Source organism: Psilocybe cubensis, chromosome 3, assembly GCF_017499595.1.
Source record: "Psilocybe cubensis strain MGC-MH-2018 chromosome 3, whole genome shotgun sequence".
NCBI lineage: Eukaryota > Fungi > Basidiomycota > Agaricomycetes > Agaricales > Agrocybaceae > Psilocybe > Psilocybe cubensis.
In genome coordinates this window covers 3,269,587-3,293,037 of record NC_063001.1, presented here as the reverse complement: position 1 = coordinate 3,293,037, position 23,451 = coordinate 3,269,587, and the positions used below count along the sequence as shown (strand labels likewise).

General features: G+C 47.1%; 7 protein-coding genes and 1 non-coding gene across 8 annotated transcripts; 5 read left to right on the top strand and 3 right to left on the bottom strand.

Moving 5' to 3' along the window:
• Position 1: 1 nt before the first annotated feature.
• JR316_0003901 (Small COPII coat GTPase SAR1) lies at positions 2-2,808 on the bottom strand (the record flags this gene model as incomplete). Its single annotated transcript, XM_047889670.1, has 14 exons — positions 2-117; positions 195-454; positions 502-507; positions 572-1,153; positions 1,220-1,378; positions 1,586-1,632; positions 1,661-1,694; positions 1,796-1,847; positions 1,979-2,057; positions 2,121-2,353; positions 2,407-2,472; positions 2,529-2,589; positions 2,641-2,699; positions 2,766-2,808. The coding sequence occupies 14 exons, from the start codon at positions 2,806-2,808 to the stop codon at positions 2-4; spliced, it is 1,797 nt and encodes a 598-aa protein (XP_047752044.1).
• A 1,342-nt stretch (positions 2,809-4,150) lies between these two features.
• On the bottom strand, positions 4,151-4,790 carry JR316_0003900 (Signal recognition particle receptor subunit beta; the record flags this gene model as incomplete). Its single annotated transcript, XM_047889669.1, has 2 exons — positions 4,151-4,565; positions 4,615-4,790. The coding sequence occupies 2 exons, from the start codon at positions 4,788-4,790 to the stop codon at positions 4,151-4,153; spliced, it is 591 nt and encodes a 196-aa protein (XP_047752043.1).
• A 753-nt stretch (positions 4,791-5,543) lies between these two features.
• Positions 5,544-9,571, bottom strand: JR316_0003899 (U3 small nucleolar RNA-associated protein 21-like protein; the record flags this gene model as incomplete). Its single annotated transcript, XM_047889668.1, has 15 exons — positions 5,544-5,953; positions 6,068-6,299; positions 6,401-6,546; positions 6,626-6,729; positions 6,790-6,977; positions 7,022-7,246; positions 7,382-7,624; positions 7,693-7,940; positions 8,015-8,201; positions 8,258-8,436; positions 8,490-8,725; positions 8,778-8,907; positions 8,960-9,080; positions 9,128-9,228; positions 9,289-9,571. 15 exons carry the CDS (start codon positions 9,569-9,571, stop codon positions 5,544-5,546), a joined length of 3,033 nt encoding a protein of 1,010 aa, XP_047752042.1.
• Positions 9,572-10,731: 1,160 nt separating this feature from the next.
• On the top strand, positions 10,732-12,085 carry JR316_0003898 (uncharacterized protein; the record flags this gene model as incomplete). Its single annotated transcript, XM_047889667.1, has 3 exons — positions 10,732-10,856; positions 10,907-11,634; positions 11,694-12,085. 3 exons carry the CDS (start codon positions 10,732-10,734, stop codon positions 12,083-12,085), a joined length of 1,245 nt encoding a protein of 414 aa, XP_047752041.1.
• A 1,264-nt stretch (positions 12,086-13,349) lies between these two features.
• JR316_0003897 (uncharacterized protein) lies at positions 13,350-15,194 on the top strand (the record flags this gene model as incomplete). Its single annotated transcript, XM_047889666.1, has 1 exon — positions 13,350-15,194. One exon carries the CDS (start codon positions 13,350-13,352, stop codon positions 15,192-15,194), a length of 1,845 nt encoding a protein of 614 aa, XP_047752040.1.
• A 1,078-nt stretch (positions 15,195-16,272) lies between these two features.
• Positions 16,273-17,579, top strand: JR316_0003896 (uncharacterized protein; the record flags this gene model as incomplete). The annotated part of the gene is made up of 4 exons (XM_047889665.1): positions 16,273-16,315; positions 16,384-16,545; positions 16,596-16,991; positions 17,047-17,579. The coding sequence occupies 4 exons, from the start codon at positions 16,273-16,275 to the stop codon at positions 17,577-17,579; spliced, it is 1,134 nt and encodes a 377-aa protein (XP_047752039.1).
• A 1,386-nt stretch (positions 17,580-18,965) lies between these two features.
• JR316_0003895 lies at positions 18,966-19,067 on the top strand. Its single transcript has one exon. It is a non-coding gene; the product is annotated as a tRNA-Val (tRNA).
• A 626-nt stretch (positions 19,068-19,693) lies between these two features.
• On the top strand, positions 19,694-21,214 carry JR316_0003894 (uncharacterized protein; the record flags this gene model as incomplete). Its single annotated transcript, XM_047889664.1, has 2 exons — positions 19,694-20,609; positions 20,679-21,214. The coding sequence occupies 2 exons, from the start codon at positions 19,694-19,696 to the stop codon at positions 21,212-21,214; spliced, it is 1,452 nt and encodes a 483-aa protein (XP_047752038.1).
• Between the last annotated feature and the right edge of the window lie 2,237 nt (positions 21,215-23,451).

Sequence of the window (23,451 nt, the reverse complement as noted above, 5' to 3'; positions counted from 1 at the left end):
GCTAAGCCAGAGTGCTTGTGTTCCGATCCATACGCCGCCGTATAAGACGGAGTCTCGTAGAGACATCGACAGTTGAGGGAGAAGCAGCGGTAGGAGGAGCAGATACCACAGGAAGTACTATAACAGTGAAGTGTTATTTTGTTATATAATAAGTTGATTTTTTGGGGAAATTTTTCAATCTAAAGAGTGCTCACCTGTGATGTGCATACTTTGTTGAATATTACGAATACGCATGTCTGTACGAACCATGCAAAAACTAAATCCTTTTTCCTCCTCCCGAAAAGCAAGCCTGAGCAGAGTGAAAGCCCCATCTGAGGGATAAAGCTCGTCAGGGGCGATCGTAGAATGGTGTTCCACAAGGGAAGAGGATCCGATGTTGACGAGGAGCCAGATGAGAAGGATGGGTATGTGAGGTATGTCAGATAAAAGTAGGGCGAAAAATTGTGTCGGTGGTCTAGTCTGTGGAGGTGGTAAAGGTACGACTCAAATAAAAAGGGATACCCCCAACTATAAATGCAAAAAAATGTGTGAGTATGGAAAGCAAGATGAAGGCTAAAAACCCAAGGCTTACATGGCATAGCACCCAATACCCAGCAGTCCAAAAGTGCCCGCACTCACTGCCGCAAACCTCATAGTCTTCTTATTCACCAACGTCTTTACATACTCCATCCTCGTCCCTGAACCCACTTCCCGCTGACCGACAACGCCCAAACATGCAACTCCATATATAACAGGGTATATCTTCCAATGCGTACTCAGCCCGAGCAAAGCAGCGGCCATGTCCCACCGGCCTTTCACGGCCGCGTACAACGTCAATAGGACAAAAAGCGACAGAACAGACTCGGACGAGCCGCGTGTGGATATCGAGAAGACGAGAGGGTTCAGCAGGTGCACTGCACTGTACAACGTCGCCAGGCGCTCTATACGTTCAGGAGAAGTGTCCTCATTTTCTTTCTTGTCTCCTTTGTCGTAAAGGCTGGAAGTATTGACGGCCGGAAGGATCTCTGTTTTGAGTAGTCGGTATGTCAAGACCCCATTTATGATATCGCAGAGTGCGAACACGTATTTTCCAAACGAAGGTAGCAGCCACGCGTTGGGCGTAACAAGCAATGCAAGCAAAGGCGTATACCGGTATGTCTCTCTGGTATACGGACTGTAAGGTAGCTTTATGTTAGAAAATGACTACTTTCTGCAAGGATTAGAAGGACAAGTAACGCACTCTCCGAAATTCAGAACGCGCCCAAACAATTTTGTGAGCGGTCCTTGCGCTCGATTGGCTTCGCCAGGACCAGGATGGAGCAAAAAGGATGCCGCGTCGCTAAAGACGCGATAATCGACGTCCGTGTATTTCACGATGGAATGAGCATCATGCCACTCGCTGTAAAGAATCAAGGCGACTCTTATAATAATTGAAGATAGTAGGACATTTTGGAAGGAAGGTAACGAGAGTGAGGGGGAAGAAGACAGCATGGCCCTTCTCTTCCTGATGCGGACAGGAACTTCAATTTCACATGTTCGAAACATACAACGCAACAGATAACTTGCACTTTGTCACTGTGAACTCGAAGCCTTAACGATGACGCACAGTAACTTCTTTACAAGTTTCATGGCTATTTTGAAAAAGTCTGCAATCTGGACATCCATTATTAAAACTACCTACCCAGTAGATCCAGACAATGCTAATAGTTGTAATTCTAATAACAAAGTGTATTGAAGAAAAGGGCTACTGTACTCAAGCAATCAAAGAAAGTGCAGCTCTACTGAGTACCAGAGAAGTGAAAGAAAATGCATATACGACGAAGGGGAGTCCATGGAAAACGCTTCGGTATAATCGGAGCCGATTAGATCTGGAAAGGCGTTGTTAAAACAGTATTCGTAGTGAAAAGAAGATCTAGACTTACATATTGAGAGATCCAGCGGAAACCTGAAGAGAAGCTCGGTAAGCCATGGTCAAAGATAAGAACGCAAAGGTACTGACCTTCTCCGTAACCTTGCCTTTGGACGACTGAGCACATGAAAATCTCAATGGGCCTAATGTCACTGAGAGGTACCTTGCCCTGTAACATATTAAATAGTATTAAAGCAGATGTACAAAACCCCAAACAATAGATTCTACGTACCTTTCCAGTTGTCTGGTAAAGACCAAGGTGATGCCTCAACTCCTCTTCACTGACGGCACCGGGTGCATCAATCTTATTGCCGAGGACGAGGAAAGGAACCTTTGAGAGCTCCTCGATAGAAAGAAGGGCGTCCAGCTCCGCTTTCGATTCGGAGAAACGCTCAAAGTCGGCGCTATCTACAAGGAAGACGATACCATCGACTTCGGGGAAGTAGTCACGCCAGAGGCGACGAGCTGCAGAAGGATTATGGGTATGGGAGAAATACGAGGAATAAAGGTAGGCGAACCCTGTTGATGTCCACCCAAGTCGTAGGTGGTGAATTTTACATTTCCAATAGCCAATTCTTCCGAGGCTGTCAGATTGCATGTTAATGAATGGCTTTCAAAGTATATGACGGAGTTGTATTACTGGGATGAAGTGTGGGTTGCAGCGTGGCAAGTCGGTCATTTTTGAGCATGTGCAACAGTGTCTGGAGAGATTTTGGGTTAATTGAATTCATTATTAAGTCATATATACATACAGTCTTTCCAGCATTATCCAAACCGAGGAACAAGATTTTAGCGTTCTTGTGCAACAGGCCTGTGCAAGTTGGGAAAGCAAACACGTCAGTGGCCATGATATTACAAAAAGTGGTGGCATATATACCAAGCTGTGCGAGGACGTCCCAGAACCAGTTTAAGATGAACATGGCTGGTGATGAATTTCGTGTATCAAACTCGAAGATTGAGAAGGCTTAAATTTGTCAAGAAGTGTAACTCGGAGCGCTACTTGTACTCGTACAAGCCCGCGACGTGGATCCATATGACACCTTTCTTGTCACATGAGTCACTCAATCAGGTGCTACGTGTCACACACGTTGTGATTTACCTTCTTATATATGTAAGTTTCTATCCTTTCAATCTACTGCCTATCCTTATTCTTCATAAGCGTCGTGGGTCTCATCAACACAGCTTTGCAGTACAGTTTGCTGCTGCCGCTGGAGCGACCGTCATAGATTAATTTCACCACCATTGCAAAAGTCAGAGTATGATTTCTCGGACGTGATTTCAACGCCATACGTATTTGAGGCAAAAAAAATACGCTAGGATCACGGTTATGGTATCCTGCATTTGGTGTATTAGCCGCCCGATGGCAAAGTCAACGCAGACACTGTACACACCTAGCTGCTCCAGCCGATGAACAAGATCATCGTACTGAACTGGTACACTGACCTCTCGAAGTTTAACTTTCTGTCCCTCTTTACCAGGAGTATTCACACATAAATCAATATCAATAATTCTTTTGGCTTGAAGCAGATTTGAAAAACTTGTGGGAATCGGTAAGCTGGATAGATATCTCAACATTTTGAGGTCGTACTAGAGATGGAAGTAGAATGGTAGGTGCGATATTTAAGAGATCTGGCGGATGATCAATGGATGTTGGTTACTCCAGTAAAATTTTACCGTCGATCATGATTCCGCCAGCAATGTATGGCAATAGTCTCCACCGTTCGATCGTTGTTGCAAGGTAGCGGAAGGGCTCGAAGGCAGACAGCAAGTTGATGCAGGACAAATGGACAATTCAATGTTGGAAAAAAAATAGCATTGCGACAAAGTATTTGTAGGAAAGGTCTGACACTCACGACACTACAAATCTAGTGGGCGAGTTCTTATACCCGGCCAGGCATCCCTCTGCGCTTTACCTGAATCACCGCGCCACATGTGGATGTTCATAGGGCTGGCACTGTCTATGCAGGTTGCGACAAGGAGAAACCAGAAGCAAGCGTCGCTTTAAATACAAAACTTTGTTTGGCTGTGCTTGTCAGAAGCTTCCACTGGCTGTGATGCGCATCATTGCCGCCGACATTCAGGGCGTGGCGGCGCTTGGGCAGCGCGCCCTGCGTCCTAGGGATTGACGATCTGTAGGAAAGAATTTCAATCTGCCACGCGAGTCCCCCAACCTTAATTATGAACTGTACATAGAAAACCAAGGGCAATCTTATTTTCAAGAGCTGAAATTGCTAGAAAACTATTGTACATTTTGGGCAAGGTTTACATATTATCTGCCAGGAATTCCCATAAAGTTTCGAGGCTGCCTTCGGACGCAACCTTTTCGCTGGAACTAGATACAATGGATGTACCCAGGAACACGACGTCTCCTCCCTCCCATTCGTCAAACTTGAAGGCCGAACCCTCCTTCTCTCCGCATTCCAGGCCTCCCATATCTGCACGCTCACCCTCCTCACCCAACCCTTCGACATTGACCCCTCCACTCTGTGACGCTCTTCTCTTCTCTAACTCTCGCTCAAGGATTGCTTTGACCCTATTGATCGCCAGCGTACTTGTGTTTGCGTTGGAAGACGAGGTTGACTTGAATAGATCAGCTTTGTGGGCGAGTATAACGAGCAGAGGCGGTTGTTGTGACGGCGGAAATGACGTGAGAGCGTGTAATATGTGGTGAAGATGCCTACAAAATGAATGAGTCGACACCACACTCCATACGACCTTCCACTCACTCTGCTACAGCGGGCGCATTACGCGATATTGTGCTTGCGTCTACGACAAATCCGACGACTTTCGTCTCGGGAAGGTATTCTTCGAATTGGTTTCGTAGTCTGGCATGCCCAGGTACATCTACGACGCGTATTGATTTGCTCTGTGAAAGAGTCACACCTGCAGAGTTGATCTGCATGGAGGTTTGTGTGGGCAATGTCTGGCTATACGCCAACTGGAAAACCTCATATCAGCGTTGCGTCATAAGGTGTTTTATCGACGACAAGAGTGACCTGGGACAGTATAGATGTCTTTCCGGCATCTGGTGGTCCGACTAGTAAAAAGGTATTTCCTCGCGATTTAGAGCTCTTCTTGGTCAGGAAGAAGATAGCTAGCTGTGGGTCAGAGAGTCACTGCGTCATAAAGAATGAAATACCGTACCTGCTACGATCACAAGCGCTACGATTAGAGAGGCAATAGCCAATGATGTCGGTGTAATTGTCGTTGATAGAGGTACTACCTCTGGATCGCATGGGAGATTTTTGTCGCACATGTTGCGTAGTTGTATGGTTTTGAGGAGAACTTACTGCTAAGTCGAGTGTTGGCGGAATAGAATCGGATTCGGTGGCGGTGCAGAACCGTTGGCGTGACCACTGACGTTCTTCCCAGATAAAAAATCGACAAGTTCAGATGTACAGGGAATTATATACTATAGCATTTAATTCCCTTACACCAACCAGCAAAATCGAGGGAGGGTCGAGAGATTGTTCTCAACTTTCTTTACATATACATATACCTCATCGTCAAAAATTAACTTTCAATTATCCAATCTTTTTGGAAAAGTAATAAGATGAGATCAGAACAACAACAACTATGGATCCCAATTACACTAGGATTTCCCTCACAAAAGCAAGTAAAAAAGGGTAAGAAAAAAACTTCAAGTTCAACAACATCACAACGTATCCCTCACAAACCCAAGCGTACCCAACGAACTCGCAATAAGCTCCAGCACGCGCTTACTCTCCACCCTCTGCACCTCCTCCAACTCGCGCAACTTGTCCAGCACCGCCCTTTCCGGCGCTGTCTCCGCATCCGCTTCCATCTGCCCTACACCCGCGCCGGCGCCCGCCTCAGCCTCAGCAGCGGTGGCGATGAGCACATCCCCGTGTGCGCGCAGCACAACGGCTTGCATCGCCTGTACTGCCTCAAAGTCGCGGTGCGCGCGCAGCCGCTGTGCGAGCGCGTGTAGGAGGAGCGCAAGTGCTGCGAGCGGGTGGATCGACGAAGACGAAGGGAGCGTGCGCAGTTCGAGGTCGAGTGCGGCGGGCGAGAGATGTTTCGCGTAGCTGAAGAACGTCTCATCTATATCCACCATCGCACATCGCACACAAAAAAAGAGGAGAAGGAAACCAAAAAAAAACGTCAGCGTTCGAAAGAACTTGGGTAGCCGAGATGGGAGAGTGAAAAACGGCTTACAATCTCCATGAGTATCCTCCGCCGCGAGTTTCTGGTAAAACACACTTTCATTTCCAGACGCCATCAGCTGGTCGATCCTCCTCGTCGACTTTTTCTCCTTCTTCTTCTCCTGTTCTTGTGCCTTGGCAGCGTCTGTCGGAGCCGCGAAGCGCGCCTCGACGCCAGGCAGCGTAGGCAGGAAGAACGGCGCGTGCTCAGGCGCTTTCGGCGGCTCTTTCGGCTTGTTGCGTTGCTGTTGTTCGCGATGCAAATATGAAATACGAATCCAAGATTAGTGATTAGCGATTATGTTTGGAGGAGTGCCGCTGCTGCGAATGGGACGGACGGACGCACCTGAATGACCTCAAGGTTGAGCAATGTCTGCCAGCGCGCGCGCGGGAGGAGTGTGAGCGTGATAAGCTCCCCGTCGAGCTGTGGCGGCGTCGAGAACACGTCTTGCGGTGCGTCGGCCATTTTGAGCGCAGTCAAAGCTTCCAGGGCTATGTATACAAGAAAGAAAAAGTAATGAAATGTTTAGCGATGTAAATGGACACACCAAGGCGGATATGGATTGCTGACCTTCATCTTCTGCGACACCCTGCACGGAGGGGAGTGCAACGTCAAAGATCTCGTTGTCGCTTATGCTCTGGAACGACACCTCAGCATATTGCGCGCGGTTGGCCCTATGAAAAAAATGAGACGTCAGTGGAATATTCTCGTGTACACCGAAGATCCATACGTACCACAAGAACACGCCGACGCTGTCGACGTGGGCAGTGGCGAGGAAGTCATTTGTAGGTGAAAACGAGATGCTGGTCGCGACGCTCGCCGTGCGGAACGCGTCGATGAGACGGCCGGTCGGCACGTCGAACGTGCGGATTACCGCGTCGAGCGAGGACGCGACGAGCCATCGTGAGTCGGGCGAAAAAGTCTGCAGTCAAAAAGGAGAAAATAAAGAAACAGGGTTAAAGAAACCCGGCGAGAAGTGAGGAGCGAAAGGGGACTTGCGATGTCGAGGATTCGCCCATGGAAGCCAGAGAGTTCTCTGACTATGCGCCGTGTCTCTATGTCGATAATGCGCACGGTCATGTCGTCGCATATTACGGCGAGCAGCCCGCTGTCGCGCTGCAGTAATATCGATACCGCCGTCGATGGTAACACGAGCGTGTACTCCAACTGTGTCGTCTGGAAATCGAAGAACTGCAAAACGAGGAAAATAGAAATAACGATAAAATAAAGATGAAATCCAGTCAGAAACAACAATAGCACATAAGAGCGTTAACATTAGCACATTGTCACTTCTGCATTAATACAGATTGAGACAAGTCCACGTACGTTGACGGTACCGTCGAGCGTGCTGGCGATGACGGATCTATTCAGGGAGTCGGTTGCTAGGCCTGTCACTGTGCGCTCGCTGCTTTTGGCAGCACCGGAATAGAAACGGGCAGCGACTTCAGCGGGGCAGGGGCCCAGAGCGTACGATTTTCGTTTGATGCCTGATTGCAGGTTCCACATTTGGATCTGGCCTGTCGACGACCCCGCAAGTCCAAAGTTTCCGCACGCTGTTACGCATACCGCCTGGAAAAAAGCAAATAGAATGTGTTCGTTGGAAAAAAGGGATGAACGGAGAAGGTAGAATGCGTTACCTTGGCGGCACCTACGACGCCTCGTTCCTTGCCTTTGGCTTTCGGGTCGTCGACGAACCCGAGGCTATATTTCCCTAGGCGTTTGCCCTGCATTGTCCATGTGCGAGCGAACGTCTCATCAGCATGGGCGGTAATAATGTCATCCCAATCCTTCGATCGAGTTGACGAATATGATAGAGAAGTAATGGGAGGGAATTTAAGGGATGCAAGAGGTATCGACAGCGAAGTGGCCTTTTTTAGAAGGGATCCTACAGGATGAAGATGTGGCATCGTCAGCTCATGATTCATTAGTGCTAAAGGCGGAATTGCTTGCGATATGTACCTTGAGATAATTCAAAGGATCGTGAGTCACGGACGACGGATGTGCAGCGCAAGCTGCGGTCTCTGGAAGCAGTTAAAAGCTGCTTGCCATCGTCTGCATAGTAGCGGATGAGATGCGGTGGTGTCTGGTGTCCGGAGCGGTATTTGAGGAGTCTGGGAGGTGAAGTCGGTGAATCGAATAACCATTGCTGTGGTTGGAAGATGAATGCATAATTGGACAGAATATAGTAAATAGCAAACAGACCTTGACGCTGTTATCCTCACTCGAGGTGATCAAAACAGGCTGTCCAGGAACCCACTCTAATGCGGTAATGGCAGCATCGTGTGCTCCTCGAACCATGTGGAGAAGACGACCGCCTTCATTGAGATCCCATAACGCGATGTGCCCGGCTGAAGAAGCTGAGGCCAACACTGGATGTCCATCTATAACACACGAATTCAACAAAACTCACAGATTCGCAAGACAAAAAGCTAACCTGTTCGGAATCCGAGTGCTTTCACTCCCCCACCTTCCATGTACATGCGCATGAGTCGCTCATCTGCTCGAATATCATATACTGAAATCTCTCCAGAGGTATATCCGATGCCAACAACATCGATAGCGGGGGATTGCACGAGTGCGGTTATTGCGTTGCCTCGGTCAGTTGATCCAGAGGCAACAAGGTCGGGAGATGAGAGTAGTCGAGCGGCGCTGAATTGGTGAATGCATGTGCTAGCAATTTAAGAGTTAGCAAGTTAATCGACTTTGATAGCTTAAAACCTACTTCGTTCGGGTATTCCATAGCTGCATTCCACCCTGGCTGCTAGCCACGACAACTTTGTTGAGGTATGTTGCCGGATGTAGAATGAAGGTAGCTGAAAATGTTGGGTCAAATGAGACCATCGATTCCAGTTCTAACAAATAACGTTAGTATTCGGGTAGGTGTATGTTTGCTTCAATACGAACCTTCGTCAGAGGTACTCCAGATAAGCATACGATCGCCATTCTCGGTAAGAGCAAGCAATTGGGATCCGAACACGGTAATGAACGAGAGATGAGTCCCGAGAGGATTCGTTACTCGAGAAACCTTGCAAAAGATGAGATTTTATTACATCATTAAAATCATATATATACCTCTTTTCCTCGAATATATTTGATCGCGTATGGTCCAGACGCTACCCACACGGCGTCACCATCCATGGCCATACATGATATGTATTCTGGTGCATCAGGTCCTGTTCCAGTCAATTAGACATTGTAAAATATACGGTAAGATATCTCCGTGACATACATACCGACAAAAAGCAGACCCATCTTTCCTCCTTCCCATAGTGCCCATGACTTTCCAAGGCATGTCAAAAGGTGAATTCTAGGTCCATCTGTAGCACCTTTATGAGATCGCGTTTGCAGGACGAAAGGGATATGGTTTGTGATCAATCCAAGAGCTCTGAATGGCACAAAAAGCCGGGGTTCTCTCGATGTCTTTGCGGCTGGCTTGGTCGATTCCTCTTGCCGAAGTCTTTTGCGTGGAGGTGGAGACGCAGTGTCGTCCACGATCATTGAGGCTGGGACAACCATTTTTGTCGCAGTAGAAATATCAGGATCAGACAATATTAGATGGGTTATAGATGTTCTGCGTCGTAGAGGGCGTTACTGCGAATTAAATACTTTTGTTCGGCGAGGATTCAACTTGGATTCAGCCAAATACTGTCGCAAACGGTGGTTCATCGACTTAGGATTTCAAAATTTCTGTGCATCACGTGATTGATGTTTTCCATCTCCGGGCCGATAGTATTCTGCGCCAAGGCACTTTCTTTCCTCCTCCACCCACTCCTCCAGTACTTTCACAGCCTCGACGTGATAAGCTTGACTATTTCTGAATTATCCAAATAAAGAAAGCTATCTCTATTCTTGTTCATTTCAATGCTGTTTAGCACGCTTTCCCCTTACACCCTGGATACAGTAGTTGTCCTTGAATCCACCGATGGAAAGCTATTTTTTATAGAGGCGCTACTTTTCATCAAACACTGCCAGTTAACAAGTCTAGCTTCCCATACTTTCACTTAATGAGTCGGATACATTCCACGCCGGTGTGGTTAGGATTGGCTCAAAACGATTGTTGGCATCTGTGTGAGTTGATTGACAGCTTTTCATAAGTCATTACACCGCTTGCTTGCCAGTCTCCTCTGCTTTCCTGACAGATCTCAATGACGACCTCTGCGCTCAAAGTCAAAATGCCTGATCTGTGTTTCACTATATTCATTCTCATTCTACTCTGGCATGGATGAAATCTGCCTATCGGGGAAATGGGCACTCGCAGGGGGCAAGTTTCCAGAGGATCTTCAATGCAGTCTCTACGTCCTGAGTGTCGAACGACTATTTTGCTGCTGATCTCTCCGAACGTTTTGTTGTTGATTGAACAAGACTCAAAGATATTCATAGATATCTTTGAAGCCTTCAGCGCTGAATGCACCAGCGCCCTCAAAGCTGTATTGACAGGCCTTGCTTGACGCGATTGGCTCATGTGCCGCTGTCATTCGACAACCACCTTACTCGGCGGGATACCTAACGCGACACTATAAATCCCCTTCAAAGATTGACATCCTTCAGGCAGTTCTTCTCTTAATTTTCTTCTCCCACCCACTTTTTTCTTTGAGCCCGGTAGCTCTTCCTTTCGTTCTTTCTTTCAATTTCTTCACGTTTTCTTTCGAATCTTTATCTTCCATATCTTATTCAATATGAAGACCCTCTCCTTAGTTGTACTTTCGGTCATCCTTTCGGTCACTGCTTCTCCTCTCGGAGATCGTGCAGTTTTCCGCAGGCACAGGGGTGCTCCTCTCGCTCGTCGCCACATCCTTCAGAGGTAAGTTACCAATTGGTGATCATAAGATTCTAGTTTTAATAATTTTTTAGTCGCACTGACGCACCTGCAGCATGTGCTGCCCTTGCGCCTCCCCCGCCATCTGCAACGACCACAGCGCCGGATCTATCGTCAACTGATATCCCTGTCGACCCAACCGCTGCCGATAACTCGACTGACACTACCGACCCCAGCCTCGCGTCGAACACTACAGTTGCTGACCCCACCGCTACTGACAACTCTACTGCCACTACCAACTCTACAGCAACCCGTCGCTTCTGGGCTCGTGGGTTCCACGGCTCTGGGTTCCACGGCGGTTTCTCTTCCTTCGACTCCTCTTCCTTCTCCGAAGAGACCACCGTCTCTGTTTCCTTCGAAGAGACCGTTTCTACCTTCGTCGAGACCTGGGAAGATCTCTGCCTCGTTAGCGGCGGCGACATCTTCACTGGCGACCCGTGCAACAGCCTTGCTGGTGACTTTGGCATTGATGCCCTCTCAGAGCATGCAGATGCCTGCGATCAGCTCGACATCGCTGACCGCATGATCACATTCGCCAAGTCCCGCGGAATCAGGAACAAGGATGCGTTGATCAAACACGCTTTGAGCTTCCGTGCCCACCCCAGAAACGCCGTTGAGGTCCTGGGTGTTATTCCGTCCAGCCTTTACTGTCTGAGGGCCCCAATCAACCCTGAACTGGTCGGTATTTACAACGAGCAAATCGAAGGTGTCAACCCAGGCATCTTCGGTTCGCCCAGCGTCCCTCTCGTTCCTTTCGGCTCCAGTAAGGATATGTTTTGAATTTTATTAGAATAATACAATCTAACGATGATTATTTTGTAGGCGGAACCTGCCCCCTCGGCATGACTGCTGATATGTCATCCTGTGGTTGCACTGGAAGCGACGGTACCACCGACAACACTGCTGATGAATCTGCTGACAGCACCGACGACTCGACCGACAGCACCGACGATTCGACCGACAGCACTGACGATTCGGCTGACTCTACCGATTCTACCGACTCCTCTGATGCTACAGCCACTGACAGCGCTGACGCCTCTGCTGCTACCGACGCCACCTCCACCGATAGCGCTGACGCATCTGTTTCTACTGATGCTACCTCCACCGACTCTTCTGCAGCTGCCCCTCCACCCACCGATACCGCGACTGGCCCCAACTTCCAGCCCACCGATATCTCTGGAAATGTCAACGACCCTGCGGGTAGGCGCAAATAAGTGACGGTTTCTTGAGTCGAACTTGTAGATAGCTAGAGATGGTTTACGTTTTCGTTATTCCCATGTTGCTTGTTCGGTTTTATGCAGTAGATTACTCACTATTCGCCTTGTGGTACTTGTAATCCAGTATTTTGGGTGGTTAATTTCTAGAAGATTTCGAGGCACTATGATTAACAGTCAAAAACAGCACATTAACCACTTTGCTACATGAAATATCTACAGATGTGCGTCTGGTGGAGAACGCTCAACTAAGTTCAAGGTTAAGCGAGCCGACTCCTCCAGCCCAATAGTCCTCTACACATCACTCCTGTTCCCTCCTTCTCCGGCACAACTCCACAAACCCACTACTCTCATCTACTAATTGTAGCCTCCCCAAGCATTATAAATATTAGTGCAGTAACAATTAAGTTTACATATATATTGATTTCCCAGTAATGGTCATGACTCCCATTGGATTACTTAGGAGTTGCATCGTGTCAAAAATCTTGCAAAAATGTTCCGCGTCCCCGCGTCGCAGGACGCGTTCTATCACGTGATGGAATCAAATTTGGTGCCTTGCTTACTCTTAAGCTTTAGGCCCTGTTCGGTAGCAAGTCACGGTCGTGAGTTATCAACTCACGATTTCTATAAATGGCGAAGATGTACATATTGGGTGATGTGACTGATGGGTGACCATGCTCAGCCAGTGGTAAATGTTGTCACAAAGCACCAAATATGGAAATCGTGAGTTAGTAACTCACGGCGTGAGTTACTACCGAACAGGGCCTTAAGCTTTAACCTCCAATTCAAACACTAGAAATTAATCGCCCAATGTTCTGCCGGGTTAGCTTTTGGTGGATTTGAGTGACTCGGATTTCAACCTCAAGACTTACTTTAAACACATGCTCAGATCATACCCTCAATTGCGAGCATTCGATAATCATGAAGAAAATTTGGGCCCGTCACTTGGCTTGAAGGCAAGCATACTCGTATCCCCAGATTTAACCTTTTGGTTCAAATTTTTCAGTACATTAGCTCCTACTCTCGAACTGGACAGTTAAATACAACAGTCCATTGTGATATAATGACTCGGTGAGTCAATCAGCGCAACCTTCAGTGGACCATCCGTGAGAAAACCACAGGGAACAACAACAGCACGGTGGCAAGAAACACACATTCCTCCCTCCATAATCACAACCTATTGAAGACTTAACCCACCTCAAATTATCCGCCAGTAATTCATCCTTATTACTTCTTTTGTAACCATACCACCACATCGGAACAGATGACTACGAACGCTGCACCACTGGCACACAATCGTGTCAGCGACCCGGTGACTGTGGCATTATCCAACACATATGCTGCCATATCATTGCTCATGGAATGTAAAGCCAAGATCCCCTTCGCAGACCTGAACCGCGCAGTGGATCTGTTTCGCTGTGCGCTTGCAAACCAGCCGCCAACTGCTCATTTACAACCACAGCCACAATCGAGAACGGTGAGCGACCTGGCTCTTGCACTGAACATCCGGTTCCTCTTCACGGGGCAGCTCAACGACTTTCATGAACATATGGCCCTGCGCGCTGGACTGCAGGCAGTTAACCCCACACTCAGTGCCCCACAGGAGGTGAGTGCGCATAGGAAACGACAAGCAGCTGTACAGGCGCACGAGGCGCTTTTCCGGTTCTTCGCCTCGATCTCCGTGAGCTCTGTGTCCGACGCTATGCGTTCATTGAGGTGCGCGCTTGACCTGCTTCCCACGGTGGATCCGTACGCGCGCATACTGCCTGAAGCGTACAGTGCACTGGGGCACGCTCTGTATATTCTTTTCCGCGCTTCAGGCGATATATCGCATCTAGGCCCTGCGATTGAGAATGTAGATGCTGCATTGGACCATATCCACAAGTACGGCACACAGGGTGTGGCTGCGTATTCAGACCTCACAACTATAGAGGCATGCAGGCGCGCGTTACGCTTCGAACAGGTGGTGGCATGTGGACTACCTTCAGAAACCACTTTCTCCGGCAACCCTCAAAATCAATGGCTGTTTCGAGACCCGGACGGTTTTGCGCTGGGTGTGCGTATGGATCCTGATCTGGGGTCTCTTAATCAGGCTATTTCTCTACTTCGCCAAATGTTGAAGAGGCACGGTACTGGCCATATTCGCTTCGAGTCCCTTAAGCTTCTTGCGAGTACACTGGTGAGCAGATTCGACATAACTGGTGACCCCAATGACATCGAAGAAGTAATAACACTTCGGAAAATGATACTACATGAAGGCACTTCGCTCCCAAGCTTCACACGCGCTAGGCTGATGTATGACGTAGCAAGCACACTGCTGATCCGGTATAGTCAGAATTGTTCGGCATGCGACTTGGACGAAGCAATCGTTTTGTACAAGAAAACTCTAGAGTTGTTATCAGAAACACATCCTTTGCGACATTTATTGCTGTGTAGTCTTGCTAACGCAATCATGCTCCGATTTCATTGCTCTGGGAGTCCAATTAGTCTCCTGGATGAAGCTGTTGCCATGAATCGCGAAGCTGTGGATTTTTGTCCTTCTTCTGATCCTGATGCGCACCTACTATCGCTCACTAGTCTAGTAACTGTTCTCTTCGCACGATTTAAAGCCAGCAGTCGACAAGAAGACATAGACGAGGTTATTCGCATATTTCAGCATATTATAGGTCACTTATATAACGGGAACGACTCCGGCCGCTTTGCTGCTATTAACCGGTTTGCAATGGCACTCTTTAAGCGGTTCAAATATTTTGGCAACGCGAACGATTTGGAGGATGCTATATTTTGGCAGACACAAAGCGTTGAATATTCTGTAAAGAAGCAGTTGTTGTCTGACCTTGCCCAGCAACTTAACAGGTTGGATGACATGCTTTCTTATCGACCTCTACGACCAGCGAATGCCGAATTGGATGAAAATCTTGAAAGGGTTGCTGGGGCCAATTCCGCAGAGATGACTGGCTCCACAAATACAGTAGCAGCCAACAATCCTATCCTTGATGCCTCTGTCGCTGTTCCCTCCTCAGTTTCTTTGCCAGCGCATAATTACCCACCCTATGGTATTTCTAGAGAAACCAGAGGCAGTAAGCGCTACTGGTCAGTTGTTTTGTAACCATCCAGAAAGGCATAGATGTTTAGGACTTCTCCGGATCTTTGGTTTGGTGTATTGCTTTCCTACGTTTGCAGCACCTTAGGGCGCGTATCATCTACATAATTCAGAATCGGTATTAAATACTTATTGGAAATGGAGTCCCCTTTCTGTAGAAGTCGAGGATTTTCCGGGTGGAGCATTGTCGCACCGTTCAGCAACTCGTTAGGTTTCCCTAGGTGTGGATGTATGATATTAACCTTGTAAAGCGAGTGACGAAATTTCAACAAATCACAAGTAGAACAATGCTTTGACTCCTCATGAGACGATATTTTTCGCCGTTGACGCATAATTGGTGTCTCCAACAAGTTGTACATTTCCGCTTGATGTGATTGTTTCGTCGGAAGATTAACCTCTCCGAACCCTTGCCGACTCCCACAGATTGACTGACAAAGACCAGACTGGATGATGTGTTTTAGTTTTTGTATCATTGAGTGATTGATGCATGATACCTAGTTTAGATGTCTGAGGATGGCAACTCGCATAGAAGGCGTCTCCTTCTGCTTTCCGGGGAGACGTTCAGAACGAGCCAAGCGTTGATCCGGCCACAGACGGCGGGGTCCAAGTGAGCGTCTATGAGGCTTTACGACCTCTCGTAAATCTTCAGTCCCGCGATGACTTACTTATAGAATACATGACAATTTTGGAATAAGTACTATTATACAAGAAGAAATTAAGTGTTCGGCGCTTAAAGTCGAATATACTCGCTACCTAAGAATTAAGTCTTGGCGGTATGACTTGATTTGGTGGTAACTGATGACTTCATTCTTAAATCCTACTCTATGTGTGGGCTGCGGGTCACATTGTATGTAAAGAACACGCTCGCTAGTTTGCACAATCCCGAAACAATACACCATATGGCAAGATGGGTACAAAAGTTTCGATCGCTGGGTACTTACCATTCGAGCCTGTTGACTTGCTACTCAACTTACATAGAATGATTATATGTCGCGGCCCCACATGAACCTTGGAGATCACAGAAAACAGTATAAGAAGGTGCCAAAGAATTTCTTCACCATACTTCACTCAACTCTCTCTAGTAATGCTTGGAAGGAAGTTCCTACTTACAGTGGTCACTTTACTAGGTAAGGCAATTGCCGTTTTGATGCTGCATGGATCAGTGTTACGGATATTCATCATTATTTGCGCTTAGGCCCTCTCCTAGCCGCTGCTGCAGATGTTGCCAACTGGGAAGGACCGCATATTGATGCAGCAGTTGACAACCGCGCAATCGACTGGTGGTACACCCAGGTAATATCCCAAAAGGCGGCTTCAAATGGCGTGCCTCCTTCCATTGAGATTGTTCTCAAGCGGGGTATGTGGTCCTGGGCTTCGTCAGTGGATTTTTTTTTGAGTATCATTCAGGCAATACATTCCAATTTGGAACGTCGAATAGTCCTTTGTATTTGGTCGAGGTCAACGGCTTCGATCTTGACGGACTCCCCTTCGCTCAGACACTGGTTTTCAACACATCGACAGTTGCAGCAACCGGTAACGGCCTTGAAACCAAAGGCACATGGGGTAATAATGAAATTGGCTTCATCGCAAGCAAAGACTTGAAGAAGTTCACCGTTACCCTCAACACTGCCGTTGTTTCGGGAACGATCGTCATCAACAGCGAAAGCTCATTCCGTACAGGCTGCGGCGGAACAAAGGTCACCGACTCGCCGTTCTTCGACAAGCTTGTTTCAGATGGTCGCCCATTGACAGCGGCCGAAAACATCTTGTATAAGAAGACCGGATGGCGAATCACGGTTCCGGGTATGTAATCCTCATAGAGAATGTGTGCATGAGTATCTGACCGGAATTCATCTAGCTGGCCCATCGACAGTTGATGTTACCTTTGGTGGAAAGAAGATCAAGTTTTCCGGTGCAGGTTACAAGGATTCCAACTGGGGTCCTAACGCAATGAACGATTTCATAAAATCGTGGTATGTCCTCATCGCAGAGGTCGGCCCGTGGTCTTTCGTCACCTTCAGCGGAGCCACCATTGATGGGACCAACAACATCAATAGCGGTCATATCAGCTACAACGGCCAGTTCATCAGCAGCCAGTGCAACGTTATTGGTGAGAGAACCAAGGACATTTCGATCATCACACCAAGTGGTGAAGCGACTGAGGCGGGTGTGGTTGTTCCTACTGAATTCGATGTTACCTTCGTGCTTCCGGACAACAAGAAGGTCGCATTCCATGCGACTAACATCAACTCTAACCCCAGCGTCAGCGTTTACCACAGATGGGTTGCCAACTATACTGGAGGAGCTGTTGGTGAAAAGCAGTACAAGTCATTTGGTATCACTGAGTGGATGAATCCTTCCAGAACCCCCCATTGGCCAACCATTCCTTAGGCATCGGGTAGATTTAGTTGCATTAAATACGCTCGAGATTATTCATATAAATATTGCATGGAATTAATTCACTAACCTTACATACTTTGACGGATGTGTTGATCACATAAAAGTATATAAAATTTTTTGAACCTTTGTGGACAATCGAATCGAAAATTGTCGATTGGATGCCAATGATCGCTATTACGTAGATCCTCTAAAGCATAAAAATGATGTCAGTACAAGTACCTTCGCGGGGAATCATAGCCTGACAGCGGGGAATCAGAATGTGCGGAAGTGCGCAGGTTAACAGCCATGGGGTTGGCATCGATTGAGAGGATGCTCATCAACTTGATGGTAAATCTGAAGCCTTCGCAGGCCCGGTGGCGGAAAAATCACGGAAAGCAATTTCCCTACGAATTATTTGGAAAAAAACGTAGTGATGTGTGCGTGCTACCGTCAATGTACGAATTGAGTCTTGAAATGTTGACAACCACCATGATGAATCCCAATCCGCTTTTCTCGAGCTTTGCGTAGGTGCCAATTGACAATAACTATCCAGGATTTAGCGTGGTCCAAATTGTCTCGGCGACGGGAATGATTGCATTTCACAAGGTCCCCGCCGGTTTGTATAGTAGGCTTCGGTCATGTTTACACTCAGTTCGACAGTTGGCAAACTGGACTGTATTGAATCGGTGAGGTCGCCCAGGAGCAGGGAACGATAAGCAAGGGTGCGCATGACAAGCCTCAAGGTCATGCGTGCTCAATATCGTTGCAGACGATGTGTCCGTTACAGTTTCGTGCGAATGGCCCTTGGTTGGCATGTCCGAGCCGCACTTCGGACATCTGGCGAAATGTAAAACGCGTTTTCCGTAGGTTTGTACGTCTTTCTCTCAGACTCTGCCAGTCCTGAGAGATCCCTTTCGAACCCCACGCGGCGGCGTCTAGAGTATCATTTTTTCGAGAACCTTATCAGGAACTGATAAAGTTATTCGACGTCGCACGATTGCAGTTCATATTTTGTCCTGATGAGTGTTCAGTGATGAAAGTGAGGCAAAAATAAAAAAACAATGGAACAGAACCACCACTAATTGAAAGAACCCTTGTCGAGATGGTGCATGGAATGAATCTTTGGAAGACGTAGTTCAGCGTAAAGTATAGAGTCACATCCGAGTAAAGTCCAAAGCATCAGCCAATGATGTATACCTGCCATCTGTATCTTAATCAGAGAATTTAAGAGCAGATGAGTGTGCTCCATTGTCGTCTGTGTAGCATATAGTTGCAAGACAAATTGAGTTGTGGCAGAAGGAGGAAAACAGTGCCTCACGTTGCCTCACGTCGTAACCGTCAAATCTAGCACTAATTATGGCCAAGCCTTGTGTAACGAAAATGAGAAATAAGAAAACAGGTTCAATGGTCTAGTGGTTATGATTTCTGTCTCACATTGAGATTTACTGAAGTTTATCTTCGGTGCACAGAAGGTCTCCAGTTCGATCCTGGATTGAACCAAATTTTGCACTTTCCGTATCTTTTTCTGGATTATTTTTGCCGATTTCTTGAGAAAAGAAGGTGTTTGTAACATAATATCTATTTATGTATATCAAGTTTGACATCAAATTTTAGCAACCCCCTGACCCCTAAGTCGGAACGGTTCGCAATTGAGTATTCATTGAACACTCATAGAGTCGGCGTTCCTCCTCAAAGCCGAGATCCTGATGACTTCCGTCGCGCACAAGGGCCAGATGGCGTTCGGCCGTCGTCACTATGATATTGTTTCCCAAACGATTGCGAGTATCCTGGATTCACGGACACCTCTTTTCTTTGGTTTTCTACTCTTCCGCCCTCGGTGTATTGTCCTTATTGGCACGAAGTTCCGACAGACCTGTCCCCATCTCGCTTACTTGCGCTGTCAAAAAGCAGGCAGACACTACGTCCGGCTATCCATAGATCTACACATATCGAAGTCGACCCTTACGACACGAGCTCCTCGTGCATACCTTAAAACTAACCCAGTAGGTCAGGTTGGTTAGCACCTATTCCACCCTGTCGTCGTCTGTATTGCTTGCAGCCACTTGGCCACACTCGCAGCACGTCTCGTCGAAACAAATATCGTGCAGCACATATTGCAGAGGGAAATGTCTTTCACCACCTGTCTCCCGCAAGAAATCCTCGAAGGAATTATAGACTTTCTGCACGATGACCGCAGAAGCCTTCACGCATGCAGCCTCGCATCCCTCAAGCTCGTGACAGCATCCCGACATCATTTGTATTCAGAAACGACCATTTCGTTCAGCAAATTTCAGCGACTGTTGCTGTTACTAGACGCCCCTTGGAGCAGCCTCGCCAACACGATCATCAGACTCGTTATAACGGGTGAAGAAAACCCCAAGAAAAGTGCACAAGAACGATTGGCGCGAAAACGAGCTTTAAAATTAGCTGGCGGCGGCGTGCGCAAGGAGCATGTTTTCGATAACCCTTCTCGCATCCACGAGCGTCTGCAACGCGTGGGCTCCGTCCGCCTTTCCGGCATCCCTTCAAATGCTATCCCAGACTCATTTTGGGCTCTTTTGGCGGCGATGAAAGGTGTCAAGGCCGTAGAGACGCATCGGATTGGCTTGCAATGTCCACTGTCATTCTTTCGATTCGTTGCTTCGCTGCCGCTTTTAGCCAAGCTGTCAATATCACGGCCGACAATCTCGACGGGCGCCACACGACTTGTGGCTTCACGGACACGGACACGGATCTGCGAGGGCGGGGGCGTCGACTTTCTGTTACCGCATACCGGGACCGGGCCCGCCATTCAAATGCCCTTGCTCGATCTACGACGAACATCTCAGCTCCCAACGCAGGATCAAAGTTTGCATGCCAGTACGGTCGCAGGCATCTCAGTGCTGGAGTGGATGCTGATCCAAAATCCGAGGCCATCAGTGAAGACGCTCAGGCTAAATCTCGACTATGAGCAGGAGATGCTCAGTCTGCTCTCAACGTATCTCCAGAGCGCGGGGTCTCAAGTAGAGAACTTGTGTGTCGTCTTGCCGAGTTGTATAACGGGTATGCTTCCTTTGCGTCCTTTAATTTTGATTTCTCCTCATTATTGATTGTGTATAACGCGGCGCGCAGGTCTTCATAATATGCCGTTGATTGAGCTAAGCCAGATTACCCGGATCCAACACCTGCACGTTGAGGGGCTTTTCACGAGTCACGATACCAGCACACACATTCTCGAGCCATATTTCCGCGGACTTTTCGCTCAGCTCCTTTGTCCATCGTCCTTGACGAACCCCGTGCAACGCGATGCGGAGGTGGCTGCACCGTCTCCGCTTATCTCCCAGCTCACATTTACTCTTACCGTGGACGCGAAGAACGAAGCTTCATTCTTCGGAATGCCAGATCACACCATGCTGCAGACGTTTACGTGGTTTTCTTTGCCTGAGATCATTGAGGAGGTGTTGGCGCCGTTTCCGGATGTGCTGCGCACGTTGCAGGTGCAGTTGAGAGTGCGGATGGCGGGCGCGGTGTCGGACAGGGACCGGCTGTACAGCGAAGATGTGATCAGGGGAGGCGTCTGGAAGAAGTTTGCTGAACAGGGCCGGACTTTGCGTGTCGGGATCTTGCCTATGTTGGATCGTGAGGGGGATTACGATGACTCTCCTTGAGTAAAAATTATTATTCTTGTCTTGAACGCGACTTGGACTGTTGGACCTCGCCTCGTCGTCCATCACAATTCCCCCAGCTAAGAATTGGACAATAACCATCAAGAATTATTATGTCGTCATATTTTGTACAGTATTCTTGAACTTTCATTCACAATCAAAAACATTAAAGCAGAAATTGATGAACTGGCTACGCCTTTCGAATAAGTTTTGCGCATTGCTTGATCTAAAATTTTGAATTTTGAAAATATGCTTGCGGTATGTACATGTGCATGATGTTGTATATGTATGTGTTGTATGTGTATGTACGTACTATGTACTGTGTACTGTGTACCGTGACTGTGTACTAGGTAGGTAGTATGTAGTAGATAGAGAAAAGACGAATCGAGTCAGAAGAGGAGAGGAGAGGAGTCGAAAGTTGAAGGCAAGCGCAAGTCGCAAGTCGAAGCGGACGCAGAACGTAGACGCAGACGCAGAGCAAGCTAACCAATCAAAATCGAAAAAATGAAAAAAGTAAAGAACCAAAAAAGAGGAGACGAGACGAGGAGATGAGACGAGACGAGAGAGGAGACAAGAGATGCGAAAGAGACAAGAGAGAAGGAGAAGGAGAGAATAGAGAGGAAAGAAACCAAGACACACGGAAAAAAAGAAAACAGGAAACAGAAAAAAGAAATCAGAAATCAGAAAAAAGAAAATAGCAAAAAAAAGTCAGAAGATGATTCAAAAATTTCGTTTTTCGTTTCGTTCATTTCAAGGATCTATCTTTATGGGTGGGTGTAGGGTTTGACAATTATTGAGAGGTAAGAAGCGGGAAATCGGAGGTCGAACTCGGAGGAAGGGGTCAGGGGTTAGGTGTAAGTGGGTCATAGAAGTCATATCATCAAAACTAAAAACTAAAAAAAAAAAAACCACAAAAAAAGAACAAAAACCGTATGATAGTAGAGAAAAACGCAAAAGCAAAGACCAAACGTTAAACACCAAACGTTAATAACTCAAACACTCAAACATTCCACTCAAACACTCAAACACTCAAAAACGCAGCTCCAATATAAATCCACTGCAAAGAGAATAAAAAAAATGATTATTGATTGATCGACTGACAATAGTAGAAAAGCAAGAGAGAGAGAGAGAGAGGACGTAATATGAACATGGACATGAACATGAACATGAATGCGAGTTGGACATGAACGTAAGGTATGGAAGTATGGAAGTATGGATGGAAGTACTATGGATGGAAGTATGGATGGATAATGACGATGGATAATGAAGATGAAGATGACGGTGAAGGCTAACGGTGTAGAATATGTGAATTGAAACGCAGAACATAGAACGGGGTAGGAATGAGAATGAGAATGGATGGCAGTGGCGATGGCGATGGCGATGGCAGTGGGAGAGAGAGTCGGAATCAGAATCAAGTCGGAAACTGTATATAAAAAAGCAAAAAGCAAAAAAATTCAAGCAAACCAAGCAAATCAAGATAATCAAGGTAATAATAAAAAAAGAACAAGTCGTCATCATCGCATAAACGTTAAAAAAAAGGATGAGGTGTAACGTAGTAACGTAGAGTAAATGTATTGTATGTATGTATGTATGCAAGTAACTACTACTAATAATAAAAAAAAGCGAGTCAAAGAGTCAAAAGTCAAAGGAAAAACTAAATGTCAAATAATGTCAAAAATCGTCAAGGGTGCAAATGAAATAATAAAAAAGTAGGAAAGACGTAGGAAAAAAGAAAAAAGGTATATGGTTTTTCATAAACTAGAGAAAAGATGAATTTTTTGTAGGATTGGATGAGGGGCGCGGGCGTTCTAATAGGATAATAGGATGAACGGTGGGTGATCGATGTCGATGAGCGATGAAGATGAAGATAAAGTGTGAGGATAGGTGGTAGGGTGATGTGAAGTGGGGTTTTGGCATTGTTCGAGGTTTTGGCGTTGTTCGAGGATTTAGCGTCGTTCGAGGTTTTTGGCGTTGTTCGAGAATTTAGCGTCGTTCAATGTTTTTAGCGTTGTTCGTGCTATAGGTGTTGACGGTGGCTGCATGGTTGGCTGGCAAAGGCAAAGGCAAACTAGCCTGTTCGTTCCAAGAAAATCTCATCTATCCACGGCGCGATCCAGAGACAGAAACCAAAAAGAACACGGAAAGGAAAGACCACGGCGCGTTGAAAGTCGAAAGTCGAGGTTTTCCAATGTCGTAGCGCTGACCTGACCTGACCTGACCGAACAAAAAAAGTAACCACG